General features: G+C 44.1%; 1 protein-coding gene and 2 long non-coding RNA genes across 6 annotated transcripts in view; 2 read left to right on the forward strand and 1 right to left on the reverse strand.

Moving 5' to 3' along the window:
- The window catches only part of cdc42bpab (CDC42 binding protein kinase alpha (DMPK-like) b), a 152,660-nt gene that overhangs the window by 101,817 nt on the left and 25,843 nt on the right, over positions 1–25,000 (forward strand). For 2 of the 3 annotated variants that reach the window (XM_063223612.1, XM_063223611.1), the window contains exons 22-31: positions 1,210–1,286; positions 7,026–7,064; positions 9,411–9,521; positions 11,868–11,945; positions 12,967–13,072; positions 14,310–14,446; positions 15,236–15,375; positions 20,538–20,619; positions 21,120–21,339; positions 23,660–23,722. In XM_063223612.1, the coding sequence (XP_063079682.1) occupies positions 1,210–1,286; positions 7,026–7,064; positions 9,411–9,521; positions 11,868–11,945; positions 12,967–13,072; positions 14,310–14,446; positions 15,236–15,375; positions 20,538–20,619; positions 21,120–21,339; positions 23,660–23,722 (1,053 nt within the window). The remainder of the gene's footprint in view (positions 1–1,209; positions 1,287–7,025; positions 7,065–9,410; positions 9,522–11,867; positions 11,946–12,966; positions 13,073–14,309; positions 14,447–15,235; positions 15,376–20,537; positions 20,620–21,119; positions 21,340–23,659; positions 23,723–25,000) is intronic. The other variant, XM_063223613.1, reaches the window with a different exon arrangement.
- Positions 15,645–16,800, forward strand: LOC134469387 (uncharacterized). Its single transcript, XR_010038976.1, has 2 exons — positions 15,645–15,968; positions 16,431–16,800. It is a non-coding gene; the product is annotated as an uncharacterized LOC134469387 (long non-coding RNA).
- On the reverse strand, positions 17,456–20,013 carry LOC134469388 (uncharacterized). 2 transcript variants are annotated; one of them, XR_010038978.1, is made up of 5 exons: positions 19,697–20,013; positions 19,060–19,112; positions 18,386–18,569; positions 17,913–18,008; positions 17,456–17,577 (listed from the first exon to the last, which is right to left on the reverse strand). It is a non-coding gene; the product is annotated as an uncharacterized LOC134469388 (long non-coding RNA). The 2 variants fall into 2 exon arrangements; XR_010038977.1 differs by having other exon boundaries at positions 19,060–20,013.

Here is a 25,000-nt window from a genome sequence, read left to right on the forward strand (position 1 = left end):
TTCTCTCTCTCCTCTCTCTCTCTCTCTCTCTCTCTCTCTCTCTCTCTCTCTCTCTCTCTCTCTCTCACTCCTTTGTTTTTCTCCCACCTCTCTCTCCCCCATTGTGGGTGAGCATGTGTGGTTGTGTGTGTGAGTTTGTATGTGTGTGTGTGTGTATGCGTGTGTGCCCATGTCCATTTGTCATTGGTTAGCATCTCCATTTCTCATCTGTTCCTCTTGTTCCTCCCTCATCTCTTCTTTTGTCTGGCTTGGATTTCCCCCATTCACAGCCCTTCTGTCTCTCTCTCTCTCTCTCTCTCTCTCTCTCTCTCTCTCTCTCTCTCTCTCTCTCTCTCTCTCTCTCTCTCTCTCTCTCTCTCTTTCTCTGTTCCTCTCTCTCTCTTTCTTTTCCTCTCTTTTTCTCTTCCTGATTCTCATTTCATCCTTTGTATTTTTTCCACGGGTCTTTCCCAACCCATCTCTTTCCTGTGGCAAAATGTGCCCGAGACTGCAGTGTGTGTGTGTGTGTGTGTGTGTGTGTGTGTGTGTGTGTGTGTGTGTGTGTGTGTGTGTGTGTGTGTGTGTGTGTGTGTGTGTGTGTGTGTGTGTGTGTGTGTGTGTGTGTGTGTGTGTGTGTGTGTGTGTGTGTGTGTGTGCATGCTCTCTCGGTTTTCTTCCTTCTCTTCTAATTTCTCTGTGGTTTTCCTGTCTTTCCATCCTTATTTGCCTGTGTATTCCTCAGCTTTATTCCTCCCGTCTCCTTATCTCTTCTTTGCCATACTCTATACTTACATCTGCATTTCTCGCCTTTTGCTTGTCGTTCTTCCCATAACCTTTTCTGTATAATTCTAGTTGACGAAATGGTTCCATTTTCCCATTGCTAGAATCCCCTTAAAGGGGTATGCCACTATTTTGGGGCTTAATACATTTAAAATTGTTGGCTGGGGTTTATTAAGGTGGTAAAGTGTCTTATTTTTCGCTAAGCTAGTGAAAGTCAATGGATGCTACACGGATCCATTGACTTTCACTAGCTTAGCGACATGCTCCCTCTTTTAACTTGTCTTAAAGCAAGACAACGGCTTACATGAAAAATAAGACACTTTACCACCTTTATAAACCTTGGCCAACGATTTTAACTGTATTAAGCCCCAAAATAGTGGCATACCCCTTTAATATTCCACTGTTAAATGGGTGGGACGCACCAATCGTGTTTCTTTTTTCTGTGTCCAGGAGTGAAGCACCAGGACTCCCAGAATTCCTTCCTGGCGTTCCTGAACGCTCCCACCTCCGGACTGGACCAGTTCGATGTAAGGGTTTTTTTTTTTTTTTGCACATTTGTCTACAGCTACACCTACTCACAGAATATGTTTGTGCACAATTGCCTTATTATTATTCATTTTCTTTAGTTTTTATTTTTCCCCTCCCTGATATTTTAAGTTCTGATAGGCCACCGCTCATTTGTTTAGAAGATGCAGATTTCAGTAGAAATTTCTGTATAAAAAGAAGACAATCCGCACACTTCAGGTCTATTTTTGTGCAAAGAAGCTTTACTTGACTTGCAAGCTTTCGGTCCTTAGACCATCAGGCAGATATTACCTGTGTTATACGTGTCTTGAATTTGTCCTTGTGGGCACGTTGTGTATTTATGTAAGCTACTTGACACCTGAATCCCCCCCCAGCGATCAATTAAGTTGCTCTACTCTACTCTACTCTACTCTACTAAGTATATATATAGTCACCCGTCAAATGTAACAACATTATATTCTGTATGTCATTTACTAGTTAATAGGAAGCCGTTTACTCACTTGCTCTCCATCTCTTCACTTGCCCAGGACCTTGCCAAATAAGGGTGTGTGTGTGCGTGTGCGTGTGCGTGTGCGTGTGCGTGTGCGTGTGCGTGTGCGCGTGCGTGTGCGTGTGCGTGTGCGTGCGTCTTATGTGAGAGAAGCTGTGCATTGGTGAGAGTTATTCTCATGTCAAAAGCCTCCCTGCGTTATTTTGAGATATTTTCTGCCATTTGAATTATTCAACATGATACTCTCTCCTCCAAGCTCCTAAAAGCCCCCATCCTCACACACACACACACACACACACACACACACACACACACACACACACACACACACACACACACACACACACACACACACGTACACACACACACACGTACACACACACACACACACACACACACACACACACACACACACACACACACACACACACACACACACAAACGTAAAATGTAAACATACGCATGTGCACACACACTGTATTCCTCTTTTTTTGTCCAACTCCTAGGGCCAACCTTTATACTCTTGCTTTCGATCCTTTTTCTTTGTTTTCAGTTCTTGTCTGTCTTGTCTTTTTCTGTCCTTTTTGTCATCCGTCCTTTCGTCCACCAGGAGCCTTTCTCTGGCTTTATACACACACACACACACACACACACACACACACACACACACACACACACACACACACACACACACACACACACACACACACACTTTTTGTCCAACCCTTAGGGCCAATCTTAATACTTACGTCTCTTCTTTTTCTTTGTTTTCAGTATCTTGTCTTTTTCTGTTATGTTTTCAGTTCTTGTCTTTTTCTGTTGTGTTTTCAGTTCTTGTCTTTTTCTGTTATGTTTTCAGTTCTTGTCTTTTTCTGTTATGTTTTCAGTACTTGTCTTTTTCTGTTCTGTTTTCAGTTCTTGTCTGTCTTTGTCTTTTTCTGTCCTTTTTGTCATCCATCCTGTGGTCCACCAGGATCCTTTCTCTGGCTTCTCCTTAGAGGAGTGGCCCTCCTCTTTGATTGAGTTGTGGGATGACGTAAGTCTGCTCCTGGCCTCTCTCTCTCTCTCTCTCTCTGGGCCTCAAGCTCTAGTGCCAGTGCTGTGTTTCCGTTCCTGTATTAGGCTATTAGGGCAGACTGGACTGGAGCACATCCCCCATGTCTGTCCAGACCACTCAGGCACTCAGCTATGTGTCTGTCTGTCTGTCTGTCTGTCTGTTTGTCATTGTGTTAGTTTTAGTTAGAAACTTTATTATCCCCAATGGGGACATTTTTGTCAGCAGGTAAGGTACACATCAGGCAGGTTGTATTGCCTATCACTGATTCTTGAGAAAGTGGCTAAAACAGGTTGTAATCTTGAAAGAAAAAAACGAAGTGAATTACAAAATAATATGGTATATCCTCGTAGACAAAGGTCTTGGCTTTTCAGAAATGCACAAGGCCAATCTCCCCATTTTGATTTTTTTTTCAGAAATCAGGTTTTCCTCCGATCATACCTTGTTTTTTGTCAACACCGTCAGACACAATTAAAAGCAATAAAAAGTGTATTGATTTGGTTGCATATGTATCTGGAGTTCTTAAGTGATTGTGTGTGTTTTTTGGTTCACACATACGCCTTTAAATGTTGAAAATTAACTTTCATTCTATTTTAATACTGCTTCATGTGTTCTAATTTAAAAATATGTGCTGTCAGACAATGCTTACTTAATGCCTAAATAGATCAAACAATTTTTTTGTAATTTCACAAATATTCGTGTAGGCTTAAATTTGCTATTACTTTGATAATTCAACAACTCCAAAGGAAAATTTTGTAAGGACATTCATTTAAAATGTCCAAAACTCCTTACGGTGGTGACTTAAGAACTGACGGTGGTGACAGTAATCTGAAGGTGGTGAAAGTGACCTAATTATTACCTACATTTAGCAAAATAAATAGCCCTCTCAAGTCAATGACATCTAGTGTAAACACTTTATTTTTGTGTGTGCACAGTATGTTTGTGCATGTGTTTTTTCTTCATTTGTTAGATACTCTAGGAAGTAGGCCTAGATTATTGAAAATTTGGCATAAACAGGTTTTAAGTTGTTCAAATCCAAAATATAGAGGTGTATTATCATAGATGAAGGTCTTGGCTGTGCAGTGAATGTATTGGCCAAGCTCCCCATGTTTTACATTTTTCATAAAATGGGCTTGCTCTTGGTTTTGTCACCAGCGTCAGACAGAATTAGAAGTTAAAAAAATATGCTTACTGTATTTAAGTGAATTACTTTTGCAATTCAACATAATTGTAGATACTTATTGGAAGCATATTCTTAAAACTTGTTAAAAACATGTAAAACACATGCTTTTTTGTGAACTACATCAGATGTCACCACCGTCAGGTTTTGTGACAAAAAACCCTCCAAATGCACCTCAGTGCAGGCTGGAGTATAAGTTTGGGTCACAATTATTACTAACATGTCTGGTAATGTTTCATTAACCAGCACAATTTAGTAAAATATGGAACAAGATGATGAGCGGAACAAAATCTGACGGTGGTGACATCTGACGGTGTGAGACAAAAAAACACTCTTTTACATATTATGCATTTTTTGCTCACATTAGCCACTTCGTTTTCGCTCTGTTTCTTAGGGGCTTCATGCCGCTTCTGAAAAAGTATATATAATTAACATTAATGTAACATAATAGTATTAAAACCCCCGACGGTGTTGACAGTTTATGGTTGGGACAGTACCAGTGTCCAAACAAATTAACAAATTGAGGAGAAATTAGTAAACTTACAGGAGCTTCAGTGATGGTGAAGTATTCAGTAGAGCTAAAGGTTTGAAAAGGGGTCCTAAGTAATGACAATGACCTTGTGCATACCTGATTTTATTGTCTTTTTTTAAAAATCTGACGGTGGTGACTAATATGCTGGACACACTTTGAGCAATCAGAAAATAGTAGTAAATATTGCTTTACACACACTATGTGCATATCTGCAGAACCACTTCAATATGGACTTTCACATCATGGTGATATTATTCAATAATATCAGTGATTTTTAAATTTTAAGTCAATTGAAATGATGATGTCTGTCCTTGGGACAGCTGTTTTTACAGGGTGTGGGCAGGTTTATAGCCATGAAAAGTAATACAATTACACTTAAATATTTCAAACGACTGTACATTTGTGTAACAGACCCCTGGGTCTTTACCTGGATTCATTTTGTTCATGAAAATATAGTTTATTTTCATCAGAATTGGCAGTTAATTGCAGAGACATGTTTTAGCCGCTTTCTCAAGAATCAGTGCTATGACATGATAAACACAAGATTTAACACATACAATACACACCTAGATATAACATACATGACATGACAATAGACAGGACAGGACAAACTATTCAACAGTTCATGTGTCTCAATGTGTCTGTGTCTGTGTCTGTGCGTCTCTTTATGTGTTCATTTGTCTCTATGTGTCTGTGTCTCTGTCTGTTTGACTTTATGGTTATGGTCATGTTTATGTTTCGTCCCTTCCCCTTGTTCTATCTGCTCTCAGCACTGTGTGCTTCAGATGCCAGTTGTGAACGCCACAGCTGGCAGTATTGACAGCCTCCTATCTACACACACGCACACGCACACGCACACGCACACGCACACGCACACGCACACTTTTCCTGGCCTTTTTTCTTTGTTTTCCTTTTTCTTTTCTGATCAAGTTCATCACTCCTAACTCACAGAATCCCTTTACATGTACAGGTATGCAAAATAACACAGGTATGCATCCATACACACACATTTGTGATCACGGAAGTACACACACGCACACGCACACGCACACACAAGCGTGTGTCCTCGCACACTCATACACGCATGCACACACACACACATGTACACACATACACATGCATAGTACATACACAAGTGCATGCACACCACACACACACACACACACACACACACACACACACACACACACACACACACACACACACACACACACACACACTCAGTAGGCCTACAGCCCGTTCCTCTGGTACCTCATGAGTCACATGGTTGTGGTGGGTGTGGTGTTGATGTGGCATTTTAGGTTTGGCATCACTCCACACCAGGAGAAGAAGAGCAGGCACCAGATGTGTCCCAACCTGTCTGTCTGTCTGTCTGTCTGTCTGTCTGTCTGTCTGTCTGTCTGCCTGTCTGTCTGTCTGTCTGTCTGTCTGTCTGTCTGTCTATCTGTCTGTCTGTCTCTCTGCCTGTCTGTCTGTCTGTCTGTCTGTCTGTCTGTCGACCTGCCTGCCTGTCTGTCTGTCTTTCTGTCTGCGTTTCTGCATGTTTGTCTGTCTGTCTGACTGTCTGTCTGTCTTTCTGTCTGTCTGTCTGTCTGTCTCTCTGCCTGTCTGTCTGTCTCACTCCCAGCCTGAACATGTAGCCTCACCTTACCTTACCTCACCTGATCTCACCTCACCTCACCTCACCTCTCCTCATTTAACCCCAGCGCACTTAACACACCCACACACGTGGGGAGACGCACACACACACACACACACATGCGCACCAAAACAACGTGTTCATTTACAGTAAACCGTTGTCTTGACACAACAGCAAGCACGCACGCACACATGCATGTGCAAACGCACACACGCGCACACACAAGCATGCACACACACAAGCACATGCATACTTAAAACTCAATGTGGATCTCACACACACACACACACACACACACACACACACACACACACACATACACACACACACACACACACACACACACACACACACACACACACACACACACACACACACACACACACACACACAGTTCTGCCAGCTGGCAGTAGGCTGACATAAATGAAGAAATTGAAAACCTGTTGTTGTGTAAAGTGCAACCCCCCACAGGAGAAAGTGTGTCTGTCTCAAAGTCCCACCAAAGACTTTTGTTATCCCCTACTTACTTACCCCTCTCTTCTCCTTAACCCCCACCCCCTCTACCCCCTCTACCCCCTCTACCCCTCCTCTTCCTCTCCATCTTTCTCCACCTTCTTCCCTATCCCCTTTTCTTCTCTCTCTTCCCCTCTCTCACTCCCTCTCTCTCTCTCTCTCTTCTCTCCTCCACCCCCCCTCTCTCTCTCCTCCTCTCTACACCCCCTCCTCCTCCTGTTCCTCTCTCTCTCCTCCTCTCTACACCCCCTCCTCCTCCTGTTCCTCTCTCTCTCTCTCACTTCTCCCCCAACCCTCCCCCTGATCCTCCTCTCTCCTCTTCTCTCCCTAAAGCGTTCCCCCTCCGTGGGTCCAGGCAGCAAAGGCCGACGTGTAAGCACCTGTTTGTTGTTTATGTTTGTTTATTGTTTATTTGTTTGTTTATGTTTCTTCTCCGACTTACTTACATCCTCCTCTGCCTTGGGAGTATTATGGCATCTGTTCTCACCTCTCAATGCCTGCTGCCACTGGTGTGTGCGTGTGTGCGTGTGTGCGTGTGTGCGTGCGTGCGTGCGTGCGTGCGTGCGTGCGTGCGTGCGTGCGTGCGTGCGTGGTTGGAGGTGGGGGCATCTTCTGTGTATGTGTGTGTGTGTGTTGCATAGGTCTTTGGTTGTGTGCATGGTCTCACATGGTATTTCAGGTGTGCATGGTTCCACAGGGGACGTTTCGGTGACAGGAAATGATGCGTTTTTTTCTTTGCATTCTCTGGAATGGAGAAATGGTGACATGTGACTAACTCGCACCTCAAAGCATCTGACCGGGAGCTATCAATGTGCATCTCACAAGAACAACTGACGATTAACTGTTTGACCGTCGTTCATGCTTACAATAATTTAACTCAGAGTGAAGTTGTTGTCTGTTGAGGCTTGTGTTTACCCTGTGTCCGGTCACAAAGTCCACTGCAACATAAACTGAATCAACAGCAGGATTCAAGAATGATTTTAAGTGTGGAAAGATAACAGAAATGCTTGTGGAATTGAAACTTGTTTCCCGTTCTGCCAGTGTTTCTTGTGTTCTGGGTGTTATGTCCAGGGGCCTATACTGCAAAGCTGGTTTCTTAAGAAAAGGAGGACTTCTATTAGATGATTTACCTCGTAACTAAGCCTGGTTTACTCCTGAACCAGCTTTGTAGTATAGGCCCCTGGTCTGTCCGTGGGGGCATGCTGTCTGCATTTGTTGTTTTTTGCTTTGCTTGGCCTGTAACCCTTCTTGCACAGCCAGCCAGCCGAATCAAAGTCTCCACTTCCTCAATAGAAGTGTCTTCATCATTTCAAATATAATTTAGCAGGGGGACGTAGTAGAAGTGGTCATTGTATCCCAATAATGCATGCCACATTGAAAAGTGAATAACTTCCATAGTACTACACTACTACCTGTATATTCCACAGCGTCTTTTGTAATGCACTACAACTTGGTCATTGCCCTTCTGGTAACAGCAAATGTGTAACGCCATATCTTAACAGGTTAAATGCAACTTACTAATGAAAATAGCTGCCATAGTCTTCCGTGAGATGGATTGGTGTTTGTCTTCACAGGAGATTGTTCCTACTGCACAGTATTGTCATGTCAGGGGTAACAATGGCTCTAACCTCTCCACCGATGGTCCCCCTGTTACTTTGACCAATTGGATCAGATTTGTTTTTTAAATGATAGAAGTTATCTGGAGTGTCAGAAGCAGGGGGTGCGTTTCTCGACAGCATCGTTGCTAACTAAGTTAGCCACTTACTTGGTTGCAATGCAGTTTCCCCATTGGCAACTGACTAAGTTGCTATTCTGGGGTGCATTTCTCGAAACCATAGTTGCCTACAACATTAGCTACTTTGTGGTTTGCAATGCAATTTCCCATTGGCAACTACCCAAGTTGCTAACTGGCTAACAACTACGCTTTTGAGATATGCACCCCTGGTTAGCTTTTGGGAAACGGGGGATCCAGATCAGACAATTACACTGAACAAGACATCTGCTGTTTTGAGGCTGACAGTTTATTTTTTGACCTTGATTCTGATTGGTGGGTTGCTGCTGTGCTGGTTTATGGTCTTCTGCTGATGGCGTATCCCAGCATGCTTTGCTTAGTGACTGCGCGTGTGTGTGCGTGTGGGCGTGCGTGCACTGCATACGTGCTCTGCTTCAGAGACCTTTCTCCCTCCTACTGTATGGGTTAAAAGGAACAGAACAGCTGCGTTATTCCTTCACATTGTCTCTCTTTCTTTCTTTCTTCCCTACCACTCTCTTGCTCTACCTCTTTCTGTCCCTCTCTGTTCATCTACCATCCTGTCACTCTGGATCTCTCTCTCTCTCTCTCTCTCTCTCTCTCTCTCTCTCTCTCTCTCTCTCTCTCTCTCTCTCTGCTGCTCTCTGACTCTCTTTGGCTCGCTCTGTCTCTCTCTCTCTCTCTGCTGCTCTCTATCTCTCTTTGTCTCACTCTGTCTCTCTATCCTCTCTCTCTCTCTCTCTCTCTCTCTCTCTCTCTCTCTCTCTCTGCTCTTTGTCTCTCTCTCTGCTCTTTCTCTCTCTCTCTCTCTCTCTCTCTCTCTCTCTCTCTCTCTCTCTCTCTCCCTCCCTTCTCTCTCTCTCTCTCTCTCTCTCTCTCTCTCTCCCTCTTTCTCTCTCTCTCTCTACCCCCACCTCTCTCTCTCCCCACTCTCTCTCTCCTCATCCCCCTCTCCTCTCCTCCTCCAGCTGGACTCTGTGGACTACACCCCCTCCAACACTCCGTCTCATGATGACGAGAAGCGGCGTGTGTCCCGCTCTCACTCCCCCTCCACCACCAGCGACATGGAGCCCATTGAGGTGTGTGTTCGTGTGTGTGTGTGTGTGTGTGTGTGTGTGTGTGTGTGTGTGTGTGTGTGTGTGTGTGTGTGTGTGTGTGTGTGTGTGTGTGTGTGTGTGTGTGTGTGTGTGTGTCAGGCTTGTACGAAATTCCGAATGGAAAGAATTTCAATTCAAAGTAATGCCATAATACGAACACTAGGTGGTGGTGTTCTATGTACTTTCAATGGGTGGTGTAGATTAAATGAAAAGAAAATCAAGGTAATGGCACCACCTAGTGCTCGTATTATGGCATTGTTTTGAATTGAAATTCCTCTATTCGGAATTTCGTACAATCCTGGGGCCTCATTTATCATCAGTTCGTAGAATGTCTTCTAAATTGTGTCTTAGGAGTGAAATTTAGAATGTTCGCAAGTACAGAAAAATCGGGATTTATCAAACGTGCGTTGGCTGCTCCTACGCACACGTCTGCATGATAAACCTTCCAAATCACTGTGCACGCGCGCATTCGGGGTAATTAGCATCCCGAAACGCCTCCAAGTAACCATATATGGTATTAAAATATATTCAAATGCCATGTTAATTCGAAGGCGCCACCCTGTTCCGACACACATGAACACACGCGGACACACACGCCAGTCGAAGCGCTGGCGGGAAGTGCGGAGATAGAACCATTTCTGTGGCAGAAGTGGAGGTGCTCTCGACAGGAGGAGGACCGTGTTTCAAAATAAGTAAAAGAAGGAGACACACATGAATGAAAACACTGTAAAATAGCACACTGTCATACTCCATTGTCATTCAAAGCAAACTGTAGCTTGCACGGTCAATATTATTTGCAATTTCGTGTTTCTTCCACTCGCACGCATGGTCTGAGGTGTGCGTAAATTTAGGCACATTTCTACGTTCAAGTACATGTTCATAAATCCCACACTTTGCTCAGGAATGATCGCACGCACACTTTACGCACAGATATGTGCCTAAGAACGCTTGATAAATGAGGCCCCTGGTGTGTCTGTCTGTCTGTCTGTCTGTCTGTCTGTCTGTCTGTCTGTCTGTCTGTCTGTCTGTGTGTTTGTGTCTCTCTGTCTTCCAAGTTTAGGCAATCCTCTCCCCAGTCCAATTGTTCAATTTCAAAAGTCACAGGGCCGCGGGCCACAACCACAGTGTGTGAAATTGTTTTATTGATGATCCTTCACACAGTCACTGTTTACGCATACATTTATTTTACATTTGTTGTCGTCGTCACACACACATTATGTGAAATGCACAGACCCTAAAACATGCGAGAGGTCATTTCCATTTGGAGGGAAATGTATGGTGTAGTATTGTACCGCAGTATTAATGCAGTGTTTCTTAACTGGTGGGTTGGGACCCAAAAATGGATCTCAAAGGGGTCCTGGGTGGGTCGCGGAGCTGTGTTGTAAATATTAATTTACCCTTTCATTCTCATTGTCAAAGTTGAAGCAAGATGCAGTATTGAAGACATGACTGTGATGTCTAAGAGAGAGTGCAACATGGTTAACATTCCTCTACACTAGTTGATAATTAGTTGCATGTCAGCAGCTTACACTGCAAATGCTGATGCATATTATCAAATGCATGGTTATATTTTTCACAGCTATTTGAGGATTGTGATAGCGTTAAGGTCTCGGCACGCTAGCCGCAAATTACACACGTCAACGCGAGCAACCGACTGCACATGCTTGCTTTAAAAGCAGTTGACCAAGACGCAAAAATACTGGCGGTATCATCCGGGGGGCAGAGAGCGTGCAGCATTGCAATGCGGAATTTGGGAACACAGACGGCAAGGAAAAGAAAAAAACAAAAAGAGGGGCTCCCTGGGCAAGGAAACAAAATCAGCGAGTTTGAAGATATCGCACCTGACGCACGCATACAGTACGGCTGCCGTGTCCAACGCGCGCAAATTTGACATTGAATATGCATGTTAACGAGTTCATGAACGAATCGTGCAGGCGCTTGCGTATCCTACAGCAAGCATGCCGACAGCCTAACAAAAAATCTGGTCACAACATAATGACATGGAAAATTGTGAGTTTTCCAGTTAACCCATTTTAGCCTAAGCCCTTTTTGGGAAAGGGTGCCCTCCTAAATATCACAGCCTCGGAAGCCCATAAAAACATAAAATGAGTTGCATTTAAAAGCTAGGACCTTCATATTGCACTAGAATGTGTTCATTCAACTCTAACATACTCACATTGTTAATAAAACAGCTCAAATCACAAGAACTTCAATGCAGTGTATATGTCGCTCCAGGACCCAATGGGTTAAGAACCACTGTATTAATGTACTGCAGCAGTCAGTAAGGAAACAGAGCTGCAATGGCATGTGGTTTGTGTCACCCCACAGTTGATGGATCACCCCTCTCGAGTTCACACCCCCACCATGCGTTCTGGATATGGCAGTTTGGGACACTCCTCTCCAAAGGTATGAACGCACGCACGCACGCACGCACGCACGCACGCACGCACGCACGCACGCACACACACACACACACACACACACACACACACACACACACACACACACACACACACACACACACACAGTGGCAAACAAGCAACTGTAGTCCAAGTGCCTCGGATATCCTGGCCTAAAACACACACTGTTGACGTAATAATAGGCATTTTCTCAAGCTGTCTTGTTACAGAAGGCGTTTTGATTCCCAATTTCCCCCAATACTCGGAACTGTTGGCATCACATGGCATTGTGTCATAATGCATTGGGGCAGCCGTAGCCTAGTGGTTAGGGAGGTGGTCTTAAGATCAGAGAGTTGCAGGGTCGTAAGCCACCCTTACCTCTCTCTCTACACCTCCATTCATGGCTGAAGTGCCCTTGAGCAAGGCACCTGACCCCACATTGCTCCAGCGACTGAAACCAATACCCTGCAAATAATTGTAAGTCACTTTGGTTAAAAGTGGCATCTAAGTGTAACGCAATAATGAATAATGTGTCAAAAGTGCCAACCCCGAACCATCTCTAATGCTTGTGGTGGGCTTGCATTTAGATGAAGGATGTTTTTTTTAACCCATTTTGTCCTAAGCCCTTTTTGGGAAAGGGTGCCCGCTGCCTATTAAATCCTAAATATCTCAGCCTCCGAAGCACATACAAACATGAAATAGGTTACATTTAAAATCTAGAACCTTCATTTTGCACTAGTATAGTGTTCATTCAGCTCTAACATACCCACATCTTTAATAAAACAGCTAAAATCTCAAGAACTTGAATGCAGCATATATGTTGCTCCAGGACACAATGGGTTAAAGCTAGCACATCCAAAAAACGTCCGACCTGAGAGCAGGACAACCAAATGACAGCGAAAAATGAAAAGGTAAAAAAAAAAAAAAAGTAACAAAAAAGTGGGAACAGAAAAATGCTGGTTGAAGTGGACTTTTATCATGTTTACCTTGACTTCACATCTACCCTCTCCTCTCCTCTCCTCCTACAGCCTAAAGCTCACCAGTTTGTGGTGAAGTCGTTCACCGTGCCGACCAAATGCAACCAGTGCACATCGCTCATGGTGGGCCTGATTCGACAGGGCTGCATATGTGAAGGTAAGCGGCAGAGCTGTCAGAGGCCAAAGTAGAAGTCAATTCCTGGTGTAAGTACAACACTTCTAAACTAGAGAAGACGCGGTCAGACTATCGCCTAATGATTCTCACAGTTCTTAAAGGGACAATGTGTAAGATTTTTAGTTGTTTATTTCCAGAATTCATGCTACCCATTCACTAATGTTACCTTTTTCATGAATATTTACCACTACCATGAAATTGTAAGTATTCATTATGACTGGAAAAATTGCACTTTTCATACATGAAAAGGGGGATCTTCTCCATGGTCCGCCATTTTGAATTTCCAGAAATAGCCATTTTAGCTGCAAAAATAACTTGGGCCATACTAGAAAATATTAGTTTATTACTTAGTAAACTTTCATGAAAAGATCAAAAACGGCAGCCCAGTTTCAATGAGCAGCATAGTTGCAGTACCTTTTTTGACCATTTCCTGCACAGTGTCCCTTTAACTGGGTACTGAATCCCACACAAACCGTAAATTAATTGATGAAGGAATCGAAGGACGAGGATTTTTTCTTTGTTTATTCACCCACAAACGTTTTGGGCGGAGCACGCTGAGGAAGGGCTCTCCCCGAAATGTTCGTGGGCGAATAAACAATGAAAAAATCTGAAGAGTGCTCTCCTTTGCTTCCTTTTTTCTTAAGTACAACTCTAGCATATGATATTATATAGCTGATGCACCATTTACTCCATTGCTCCTAATGAGGTAGCTTGACTGTGTTGTTACGGAAAAACATTGAAAACTCAACAAGAGTGTTGCACAGATCTGTGGACTGGCAAAAAGAAGGGCCAAACAATTGTCCAAATTCTGTTCAGTATCATATTAGGGAGCCTCTTCATCTGGAGACACAGGTGCCACTTTTATCCTTAGAACATCATGAGCAGAAGACTTAGTGCTATACAGAAGTTTAAGTTCTTCTAAATTTGGACTGTGCCATGATAATTGTATATCTGTCAATACAAGTAAAGTAAAGTTTGTTTATTGTTTTTATCTGTATTTTCATTTTGTTTTTGACTGGTGCTTTACTTTATTATTCTATTGTATACTATTTATTTTTTAATCTCAAGGACTACTGATGAAAACTAGCCCAAGGCTAAATCTGGTGTGATACATGAAATGGAAACATTTATGTTTTAATTGCACATGGTCCTAATAAACCTACTTGATTGATTGATTGATTGATTGATAAAATGTGTGTGTGTGTGCGTTCGTTGGCAGTGTGCAACTTCTCGTGCCACGTGGCGTGTGCGGAGAAGGCCCCAGCAGTGTGTCCCGTGCCCCCCGACCAGACCAAGGGACCCCTGGGCATCGACCCTCAGAGGGGCATCGGGACCGCCTACGAGGGCCACGTCAGGGTAAGGCTGGGCGTGCGTGCGTGCGTGTGTGTGTTTGTATGTGTGCGTGTTTGTGTGCGTGTGTGTATGCGTGCATGTGTACACATCAGAATATCGTGTGTGTGTGTGTGTGTGTGTGTGTGTGTGTGTGTGTGTGTGTGTGTGTGTGTGTGTGTGTGTGTGTGTGTGTGTGTGTGTGTGTGTGTGTGTGTGTGTGTGTGTGTGTGTGTGTGTGTGTGTGTGTGTGTGTGTGTGTGTGTTTGTATGTGTGCGTGTGTGTATGCACGCACGCACATGTGTGTCTGTACAAGTATGTTTCTGCATGTGTGTGTACACATCAGAATATCAGTTAGTTGATGTGTGATTCATATAGACACAGGGTTATTAAACCTCTCCTCTCCTCTCCTCTCCTCTCCTCTCCTCTCCTCTCCTCTCCTCTCCTCTCCGCTCCTCTCCTGTCCTCTCCGCTCCTCTCCTGTCCTCTCCTCTCCTCCTCCTCCTCCCCTCTCTTCTCCTCTACTCCTCCTACTCCTCCTCTCCTCTCCTCTCCTCCTCCTCCTCCTCTCCTCTCCTCTCCTCTCCTCTCCTCTCCCCTCATCTCCTCTCTGCTCTCCTCACCTCCTCCTCCCCTCCCCTCCTCTCCGGTCCTCTCCTCTCTCCACCTCTCCTCCTCCTCCTCCTCCTCCTCCTCCTCCTCCTCCTCCTCCTCTCCTCTCCCCCTCCTCCCCCTCCCCTCCTCTCCTCTCCTCCCCCTCCTCTCCTCTCCTCTCCTCCCCTCTCCTCTCCTCCTCCTCCTCCTCCTCTCCTCAGGTGCCTAAGCCCACTGGCGTGAAGAAGGGTTGGCAGCGGGCGTTGGCGGTGGTGTGTGACTTCAAACTCTTCCTGTATGAGCTGGGGGAGGGCAAGGCCACGCAGCCCAGCGTAGTGGTCAGCCAGGTCATCGACATGAGGTGAGGAGTTAGCACACACACACACACACACACACACACACACACACACACACACACACACACACACACACACACACACACACACACACACACACACACACACACACACACACACACACACACACACACACACACACACACACACACACACACACACACACACACACACAGCCCAGCGTAGTGGTCAGCCTAATTCAGGACTAATTCTGATTCTGATTTAGTATTTATGTAATTGCACAACATGCCAAGTAAAGGCTACATATCACTGACGTGTATAGTATAACTGGACTGCGGAGTTCGATAGAACTCCATTCAACGGTTTTGAAGCAACCGCGGCTGATTTACTTCCGCCCCAAAAATGCGGAAATATAATAATCACCTTGACAACGTTGAGCTACATTGCTGATAGGTCGACATCGCCGGCCAATCCACAAACAGACACTTCAAGACATGTCCCGCCCCTCCCACCCGAATATGACATGGCGTCCCCAGCAGAAATATTGAACCCACTTTTCAGCTGTGGAACTGGTCGACACAGAAACCCTTGATTGTCATAAAAACAGCAACACAAGTTCAAATGGAACTGGTGATCGGTAAGTATGGCAAATATACCATGCTATTAATAAAATGATACTTTGGGTTAACGAAACCTTGAAGAGCTTGTTATGATGACCATAATAATTTTAGCTTAGCATCTAACGTGAGCCAGCCGAGTGGCGAAAGACCTATACTATAAGTTACTTCACCACGTTGTAATGTAGCCGCAATTAAAGACAAATGGGAAGTTAGGCTACAAACAGAGCTGTACACAGAACATGCAGATGTGTCTTTGGGGTCGGCGTACCGTTTGGCAAAACATAATCCATGTCAGCAATACTCGGTATCAACATTGCTTTTGTATGAGAGCTCAGAATGCTCCAATTTTCATGTTGTACATCTGCGTAAAATATTGTTTGGTTTGTGTCTGCCACACCAAGTTAATCCTCTACGGACATTTGTAAATAACTTTGAATGTTTGGGCATCAAATGACATGCAAAACCTTTCCGTTTGACAGACAAACCATGGACGCTGAAGAAAGGCTCCTCGACGCCAAGCTGTCATCCGGAAGATTGAAGATGAAGATTGCCGTGTCGAGCAGTCATCATGACCATTTTTTTGCTGATCCCCCCAGTTTTTGAAAAGATTCAGAATACAAAATCACTCTTAGAAGTAGACGGTATGGTAAACAAACCAAAGTTAACACCTTTCAGTTAGTAAAACATAGCTGGCCTACAGTAGGCTATGACTAAACATCTGGGTGTTTTGTATGCTTGACATAAAGATTAAAATGAAATATTCACCCTTATGTTCAGCTTTTTAAACTTGCAAATCATGGAGTGGACATTCTTCCCCAAGCTTGTAAGAAATGCATTACTTCAATCACACAGTGTCTCCCAACTTCTTTTTTGTCTCATGTACCCCCTAAGCATTTTTGTCATACCATGAGTACCCCCTCCCTCATGCTCTAGTCTACTGTATATCTTCCTCTATCCCAGTGGTTCCCAACCTTTTTCTTCAGGGACCCATATTTTTACCATTGTAAGCTTTGGTGACCCAATCATGCCAGCGCCCACGCGAGAGGGAGTCCCAGGCGAGAGGGAGTCATGCGGAAACTCATTAGAAAATTGTATTCCTCAATTTGTCTTCAGTCAAATATAGAATGACTGTTTAATGTGTCGCTTACATTTTGTTGCCTCTATGCATATATCAGTTTAAAAGCTTTACTTTGTCATATATTGAACATGGGCTATATGGTATTAAAACGAAACCCCTTAAAATCAAGAGGGCTTCGCGACCCACTGTGGATCTTTGGCGACCCATAAGTTGGGTCCCGACCCATAGGTTAGGAACCACTGCTCTATCCCAATATGATTATGCTCCATACATTTCTTTTTATTGATACCTGCCAATGCATGTACCACCTGCATTGTGTTCACGTACCCCTAGTGGTACATGTACCCCTGGTTGGGAAACACCGATCTAAACAGTTGTTACAATAGTGTGTTAACCAATATTACAAATTAAACAAAATGTGCGGGCTGCTGTATATAAGCATTTATTAACTGTGTTTCATAATTGCAATGGTTTTTGAAGCTGGTTCTGCATATCGGATCCTCTGTGGTGGTAGGATGCAGGCAGTAGCGTACTGTGCACATCTTCAGCTGTAACGATAAATACAAATCTATTTTTAAAAAATAATAAATGTAACATTAACATAATTGAAGCATATCACTGGTATATATAGAGTAACTATAACATTTCAGTGTCTACAAATGTCTACATTTGTTTAAAAAGGAAAAACCCATGAACATCCTTCTCAAAAAAGTTTTGGGTGCAGGACTAACAAAGTCAAATGACAACTGAAAATTAAGTCTGCTCACCAAGCTCCTGTTTTACTTATTTAATGTGATGAGCTTGAAGTGCAGACTTCATTTTCAGTTTTCAAATGTCTTTATTGTCCCATTACATCTGCAGAAATATGGGGGTGTACACTCACTTGTGTAATACACTATAGATGTAAACAGAGACGTTGTCCAAGTCCTTGGTCATGTGATACCTGCTGCAGTGTACTCCACGTCTTCAGACCGCTCCGCTGTAAATAAAATAATGGCATATGAAGTGTGATGAGAATACGTCACCGTTTGATACACCAACAACTTAGGTTCATGGGAAGAAAACACAATAGATAAGGATATGGGCTGCTCATGTTTCAAAGCATGCTGCCTAATCAGTGAAAATCATGGGGTGGTAGTTTCATGGTGTGGGCATGCATATCTGTCAATAGAATTGGTACCCTTGTAATTATTGAAGATAGTGGCTACTGACAAAATGCTAAGAGTTTTCTACGCTTGATGTATACTTTTATCCAGTCCAATTACTTTTTGTCCCTTCAAATTGGGAGGCACATGTAAAAATAAGTGATAAGCTTTGGATGAAAGCATTGGCTGAGTGTAGTGTAATGTTACATACCGGGTACTATATAGCATCATAGATGGCAGCAGGCTGGTCGGGTCCTCAGTTGTGCACTGGCAACAGTGGCTGGTCCTTGTCCGTGTCTCTATGGGGCCTCTTCTCAGGTCGGAGTGACAATCCTTGATGATGTTGACTATGGTGAGACCTGCTGGCGTGTAGCCTACTGTACATTTTCAGACATCTGTAAAGAAAATGATGACAAACGAAGGGTGATGAGAACAACATATATTTCATTACTCACAAGCAGGTAATTGGAGTGCTTCTGGGTCTTCACCTTTTTTCCTTGGTGCTCATCAGTGTAGAGGCTCTCAAACTTGGTCCAGGAGGACAGATGTTGAGGCACTCAAGGTTGCAATTCTTTTAAAAAAAACTTTTTTATTTGGCTACAATGCCTACGCGTTTCGGTCCTTATGGCCTTCTTCAGGGCGTATCCTACGCCCTGAAGAAGGCCATAAGGGCCGAAACGCGTAGGCATTGTAGCCAAATAAAAAAGTAAAAAAATTGCAACCTTGAGTGCCTCAGCATCTGTCTTCCTGGACTATATTTCATTACTATTTTATTACTAATATATAAACACATGCAGAGTAAGCAGATGATGGTGTTAGCTTTACATTGGAAGGTCTCTGGTCTTAACTCAGGAGCATACTTTAAGGATTTGAAACTTTACTTACCTGACAGTGAGTCCTGGCTCTGTTTTCCAGGTGAAGTGTGGTTTGTTGTTTGCCTACAGAATGAAACCATGTCACATGAGGATGGGGAAATGTTTACTACACAATGCACTCGTCAGTAGGCCTACAATTAAACATTAATGACACAATTTGCATTACACTATGCACTCGTCACTCAGTACAGTCAACATTAATGACGCAATTTGCATACTGAAAACGAACGTACCAATGACCATCATTTCATCACCAACTAGCAATTTGGCAACACAGAAACAAACAATATTTAACAGTTGACGGAGGAACACAGCCAGACTACGTTGCTTTTCCGATGTGGCCACTGGCCAGCATAGTGCCAGAATGGTAGTGAAATGTTTACTCATCTTGATGTAAGGACTTGGCTACGGTATGGAAGGAGGGAATTACACCTGACGCACGCCAAACAGACACATTTTGCTTTCAAAAGCAATGGCATTCAAATTATAATTAAGTTACTTGACAAGCCGACAGATCATCAAACACTGAAAGATCAGCATGCTGTCTTGGGCTAATAACAAGCTAGCATTGTCGTACGTGTTTGTTTAACAAAGCTCAGTCATTTTGGTCAATCAGCCACGTATATACATGTTTTTATTTTACTTACCAAAACTGCAGAGGTCCTTACAGAGTACGGAGAAGTACATCCAAAAGTACAACAACGCATATTTGTGGGGAAAGTGTACCAAAATTAAATAACCCATCGCAGTAATGAAGCTGTTGAAAGCAGAGCTGGTTGAAAGTAATGCAGCAGGGAGGGAGGGGGCTTCCCCTGGAGACGCCGCGAGACTCGCCCTTCTCCTTGACAACGGCCTGCCTGTCAATCAAAACAATAATTCTAAAGAATGGCAACTGCCAATCAACCCAAATAGCCATGCTCATTGGTCATTTAAACTATTTTAATAGCTTTCTTAAATAAAGGGTCAGCCCGAAGAAAATATCTGGGTTGTTTGGGAGGGAGGGGAGACTACCGTTTTAACGAAACAGGGCCGACTTGGCAAGAATTGCCTAGGAACTATATGGCTTCAAGTCCACCATAGAGATCAATGGAAAAAGGCGCTCTACTTCCTTCTTCCGCCCAAAAATCGTCCCATGTCCCGCCCCCAGCCGTTGCTTCACAACACATCGAACATCCGCAGTCCAGTTATACTATACACGTCAGTGCTACATATATAAAACTGAAACTGGACAGAAGGTTTAGATTTATGGTGATGGGTGGGCAGTGTTGGGACTGTGTGATTCTATAATTTTTCTGCCGTCTAAATGTTGCCCGTGTGTGTGTGTGTGTGTGTGTGTGTGTGTGTGTGTGTGTGTGTGTGTGTGTGTGTGTGTGTGTGTGTGTGTGTGTGTGTGTGTGTGTGTGTGTGTGTGTGTGTGTGTGTGTGTGTGTGTGTGTGTGTGTGTTTGTGTGTGTGCGTGTGTGTTTGTGTGTTTGTGTGTGTGTGTAGGGATGAGGAGTTCTCTGTCAGCTCCGTGTTGGCCTCTGATGTCATCCATGCCAATCGCAAGGACATCCCCTGCATATTCAGGGTAAGTGACACCTGCATATTGTACTACGTATATGGTATGTCTGTCCCATGCTGCTTTGCACGATCGTTATGATCTGAAAGACTGCATGGATTCTCTTATATGAGTGGCTATGGGCTACGTAGGGTATATGTCAAATGATACATTCGTAACACCCAATAAACGGCCATGGGAAATCGTAAACCACACCTTTCCTATGAGAAATTGCATAGGTAGCCTCTTGACGTACATCTCAACTGTGTTAACCAGGCAATCGTCCAGTTGCAAACAGAGTCATTTGTAAGCGTTGGGCCAATCTTGCCCTCTGAGAAATGGGTGTACAAGATGACTGAGCCAGACTTGCATTTCTCGACAACAACTTACTTACGTAGTTGCAATGGAACCTGCTAACTGGTTAGCAACGATGCTTTCGAGATATGTGGACCAGGCTGGGTAGACTAGACAGTCACCTGAGTCTCACTTCCTGCTTTCGGCTCGCGCCTCGTCTCGTCTCATCACCCTAGGTAACGGGTTCGCAGCTGTCGGCGTCTCCGGGCCAGAAGGCGTCCATCTTGATCCTGGCCGACAGCGACCACGAGCGCAACAAGTGGGTGGGGCTTCTGACGGAACTGCAGCGAATCCTGCGCAAGCACAAGCTGAAGGAGAGAAGCGTCTACGCCCCCAAGGAGGCCTACGACAGCACACTACCGCTAATCAAGGGAACGCAGACCGCAGCCATCATAGGTAACACACACACGAATGCACGCACGCGCGCACACACACACACATACACACACACACACACACACACACACACACTAAAGAGGCCTACGACCGCACACTGCTCCTCATCAAGGGAACTCAGACCGCGGCCATCATAGGTAACACACACACACACACACACACACACACACACACACACACACACACACACACACACACACACACACACACACACACACACACACACACACACACACACACACACACACACACACACACACACACACACACACACACACACACACACACATAGGACTGGGTACCGAAATTCAATTCTTTGATGGAACCGAATTAAAAGCTAAGGTTCTACTTGGCATCGAAACGTGCCTTGTCTGCCGGTTCCACGTTTCGGTTCCTAAACCTTCCACCCTTGACTGTCAGAGCCATCAAATGTGTGTTTAAGCACGCGGCCATTTCAGCCAATCACAAGTGTCACAAACTGACCACGCTCCTCCTCTTCCCGTTTCGCACTTCATTTACTCTTCAGGAATATGTCTCTGACTCCTTGAAAACATGTTTTTCCATGAAAAGAGCTAACTTAGAAAGAACTGGTCTTGTGTTGGGGACGTACAAATGTAGCCTATTTAGACCATCGGTTTAATTCGAGGGAACAAAGAGCAGCGACAAAAAAGATTTCCTCTCTTTCTGGCTGGAGAATAACGCCATTGTTTAGGCTACTTGAAGTAGCGGCCGCTTAAGGTTAAATAACTGTGGATTGAAAGAACATAAAAACGTTCCGTAAAAAACTGTAAAAAGCTAAGAATCTCAGCTTTCGAACAAGCCCTAACACATGTCTGTAGGTCTAGGTTAAGGAGATCGCTGGCTGTTAGGAAAAAAATGACGAGATAAAAAATGGTTGGAAGCGCTATTTTTTTTACTTGCAACAGCGGCCGCTTACAGCTCATTAACTTTTGAATGAAAGAACATAAACACGTTCCGTAAAAAACTGTAAAAAGCTAAGAATCTCAGCTTTCGAACAAGCCCTAACACATGTCTGTAGGTCTAGGTTAAGGAGATCGCTGGCTGTTAGGAAAAAAAATGACGAGATAAAAAAATGGTTGGAAAGCGCTATTTGTTCACTTGCTCAGCGGCCGCTTACAGTTCAATAACTTTTGAATGAAAGAACATAAAAACGTGCCGTAAAAAACTGTAAAAAGCTAAGGTTCGCAGCTTTCGAACAAGCCCTAACACATGTCTGTAGGAGAAGGAGATCGCTGGTTATATATATATTTAGGCCTATGTATCGTTTAGATTAAGACTCAGATTCACCATGGCGTGAAAGCACAGTGTTGTCGCTTGCAGCAGCTGATCATACGGCCCAGTTCTAGTCCCTGTATGGAAATGCGTGCGAGACAGCACCATCGAGCCCCCGTCAAGTTTCATAAATATTTATGAAGCCTAGTTGTGTTAGAACAGTTCTGCAGAACCTAGTAGAAAAGCCCCAGCTGTCGACAGACTGGGTAGCGTAGGCTACATTAAAAAATCATGTCAGGCACGCTATAGGATTGGTACCAGAAGTGAAGTTGCACCGTACAGCAGAACAATTTTAATCAGACATGAGTACATTTATCAGTATCAAAACCGTTTATTATACTTGCCAAGCCATGCCGAGAGGACAACTTGCAGCATGCAATTAATCATGAATGCTGTATGGAATTAAATGCCTTTAACCCGCCATTGCTTAAGTCACGATGAGCGCCGCCTTGTGGCAGGCAGGGAAACTCATGATTTACAGACCCGTTACGCCATCTACTGGCCACTTTGGGTAACTGCAGGTTTAATTCAGGGTTTCTAGGAACCGAAAATGGAACCGTTTTGGCACCGGAACCGAAACGAAGGAACCGGAAATGGAACCGGAACCGAAAATTGTCAATCAATACCCAGGCCTACACACACACACACACAGTTCTCCGTATCTTCTTTCTGTTGTTTGTGCCTGTTATTCATTCCTTTGCCTGTTATTCTCTTAAACGATAATATCCTTTCATATGTCTGTCTGTCACGCTCTCAGTGTTTGTTTCCATTGGAAATGCCTCTACCCTGTGCTGTGCCCTCTGATGTCTTACTTGACTGTCACATTCACATCTCCACACATACACACACATACACACACACACGTCTGTCTCTGTCCCTCTCTCTGTCTCTCTGTCTCTGTCTCTCTCTCTCTCTCTCTCTCTCTCTCTCTCTCTCTCTCTCTCTTTCCCACACACGCTCACCCACAGCCACATAAGTCATCCCACCGTAGTCACACACTCCCTCTCCTCTGTCTGTTTTTTTTAAGATCATGAGCGAGTTGCCCTTGGCAACGAAGAGGGCCTGTTTGTCATCCACGTCACCAAAGACGGTAAGCCAACACCTTGGTTTTTTTTGCCTTTATCATGGATATAACATTAAGAAGGGAAGAGGAAGAGAGAGGGAGAGTAGGAGGGTTCCCACTGGTGCTTTAATTCCTTGAAAATGCTTGAAATTTGTGTCAAGTCAAACTCAGTAAGCCAAATGATAGAGATAAATTGTTCAGGTACATCAAAAATCTGAGGGAGTGAGATGTCAGATGGGATTTGCCATTCGACACCCTAAAATTGATTAGAATGCAGGAAATTGCATCTTAAAAACACAACATTTTCTGGGGGAGGACCCCCACACCCCCTCCCCACATCCTTTTAAAGGTGCTAGAAAGCTGAAAAGTTGGTGCTTGAAAGTGCTTGAAAAGTACTTGACTTTGTTCATGAAAAAGGTGTGGGAACCCTGGGTAGGGTTGGGAAAAGACCCAGGAATCGCCATGTGCCACTTCACCCTCAAGCTTACGGCTTTTAGATGCGTCCTAGCATCTCTGTAAGAGGGTATGTCTGTCCGTCCTTCTGTCTGTCCGTCCGTCTGAAACGCATTCTTTAAATCGGCCAAAACACGATCATCGCTTTACTGTCTTCATATTTGTGCTTTTGGACGCTTTGTCTGCCTATCGGACTTGTTTTTAAACTGTTCACACTAGCTTGATTTCTTTAGCTAATGGTGGTCTGCTTGTCAGCCGTAGCTTCTAGACAAAGCTGTCAGTCAGCTGTGAGGGGTGTTGTGTGTGTGTGTGTGTGTGTGTGTGTGTGTGTGTGTGTGTGTGTGTGTGTGTGTGTGTGTGTGTGTGTGTGTGTGTGTGTGTGTGTGTGTGTGTGTGTGTGTGTGTGTGTGTGTGTGTGTGTGTGTGTGTGTGTGTGTGTGTGTGTGTATATGGTGCGGTTTATTTATTTACATAATATATTTATCTCGACTGTCCATTTGCAGTGCACTTTGAAATGCACTATAGTTGAGGGCCTTTTGAAAGCGTGTCAGCTCATTGCCAGAAGCGAGCGGTGGCGGTTTGACTATTTTTGTCCTTGTTGACTTCCCTGCTGTCAGATAGGCGCTGAGCTGAGCATGCCTTTGTTGTCGTCGAGACGCTCTCAGCACACAGCAGCCCGCTGACTCAAGATTCAAGATTCAAGATTCTTTTTAATGGTCTTTTTAATTTGTCTTGGATTGGCACAATACTCTAGTCTTTTTCGTTTGTGAAACGAAACTATTTGTCAAGTTGTTTTTTACAAGGACTTCCGGTGCGAGGGAACAGATGTGTACAATTCTGTACATTTCTCGA

The sequence above is a fragment of the Engraulis encrasicolus genome, chromosome 18, assembly GCF_034702125.1.
Source record: "Engraulis encrasicolus isolate BLACKSEA-1 chromosome 18, IST_EnEncr_1.0, whole genome shotgun sequence".
Classification (NCBI taxonomy): Eukaryota; Metazoa; Chordata; class Actinopteri; order Clupeiformes; family Engraulidae; genus Engraulis; species Engraulis encrasicolus.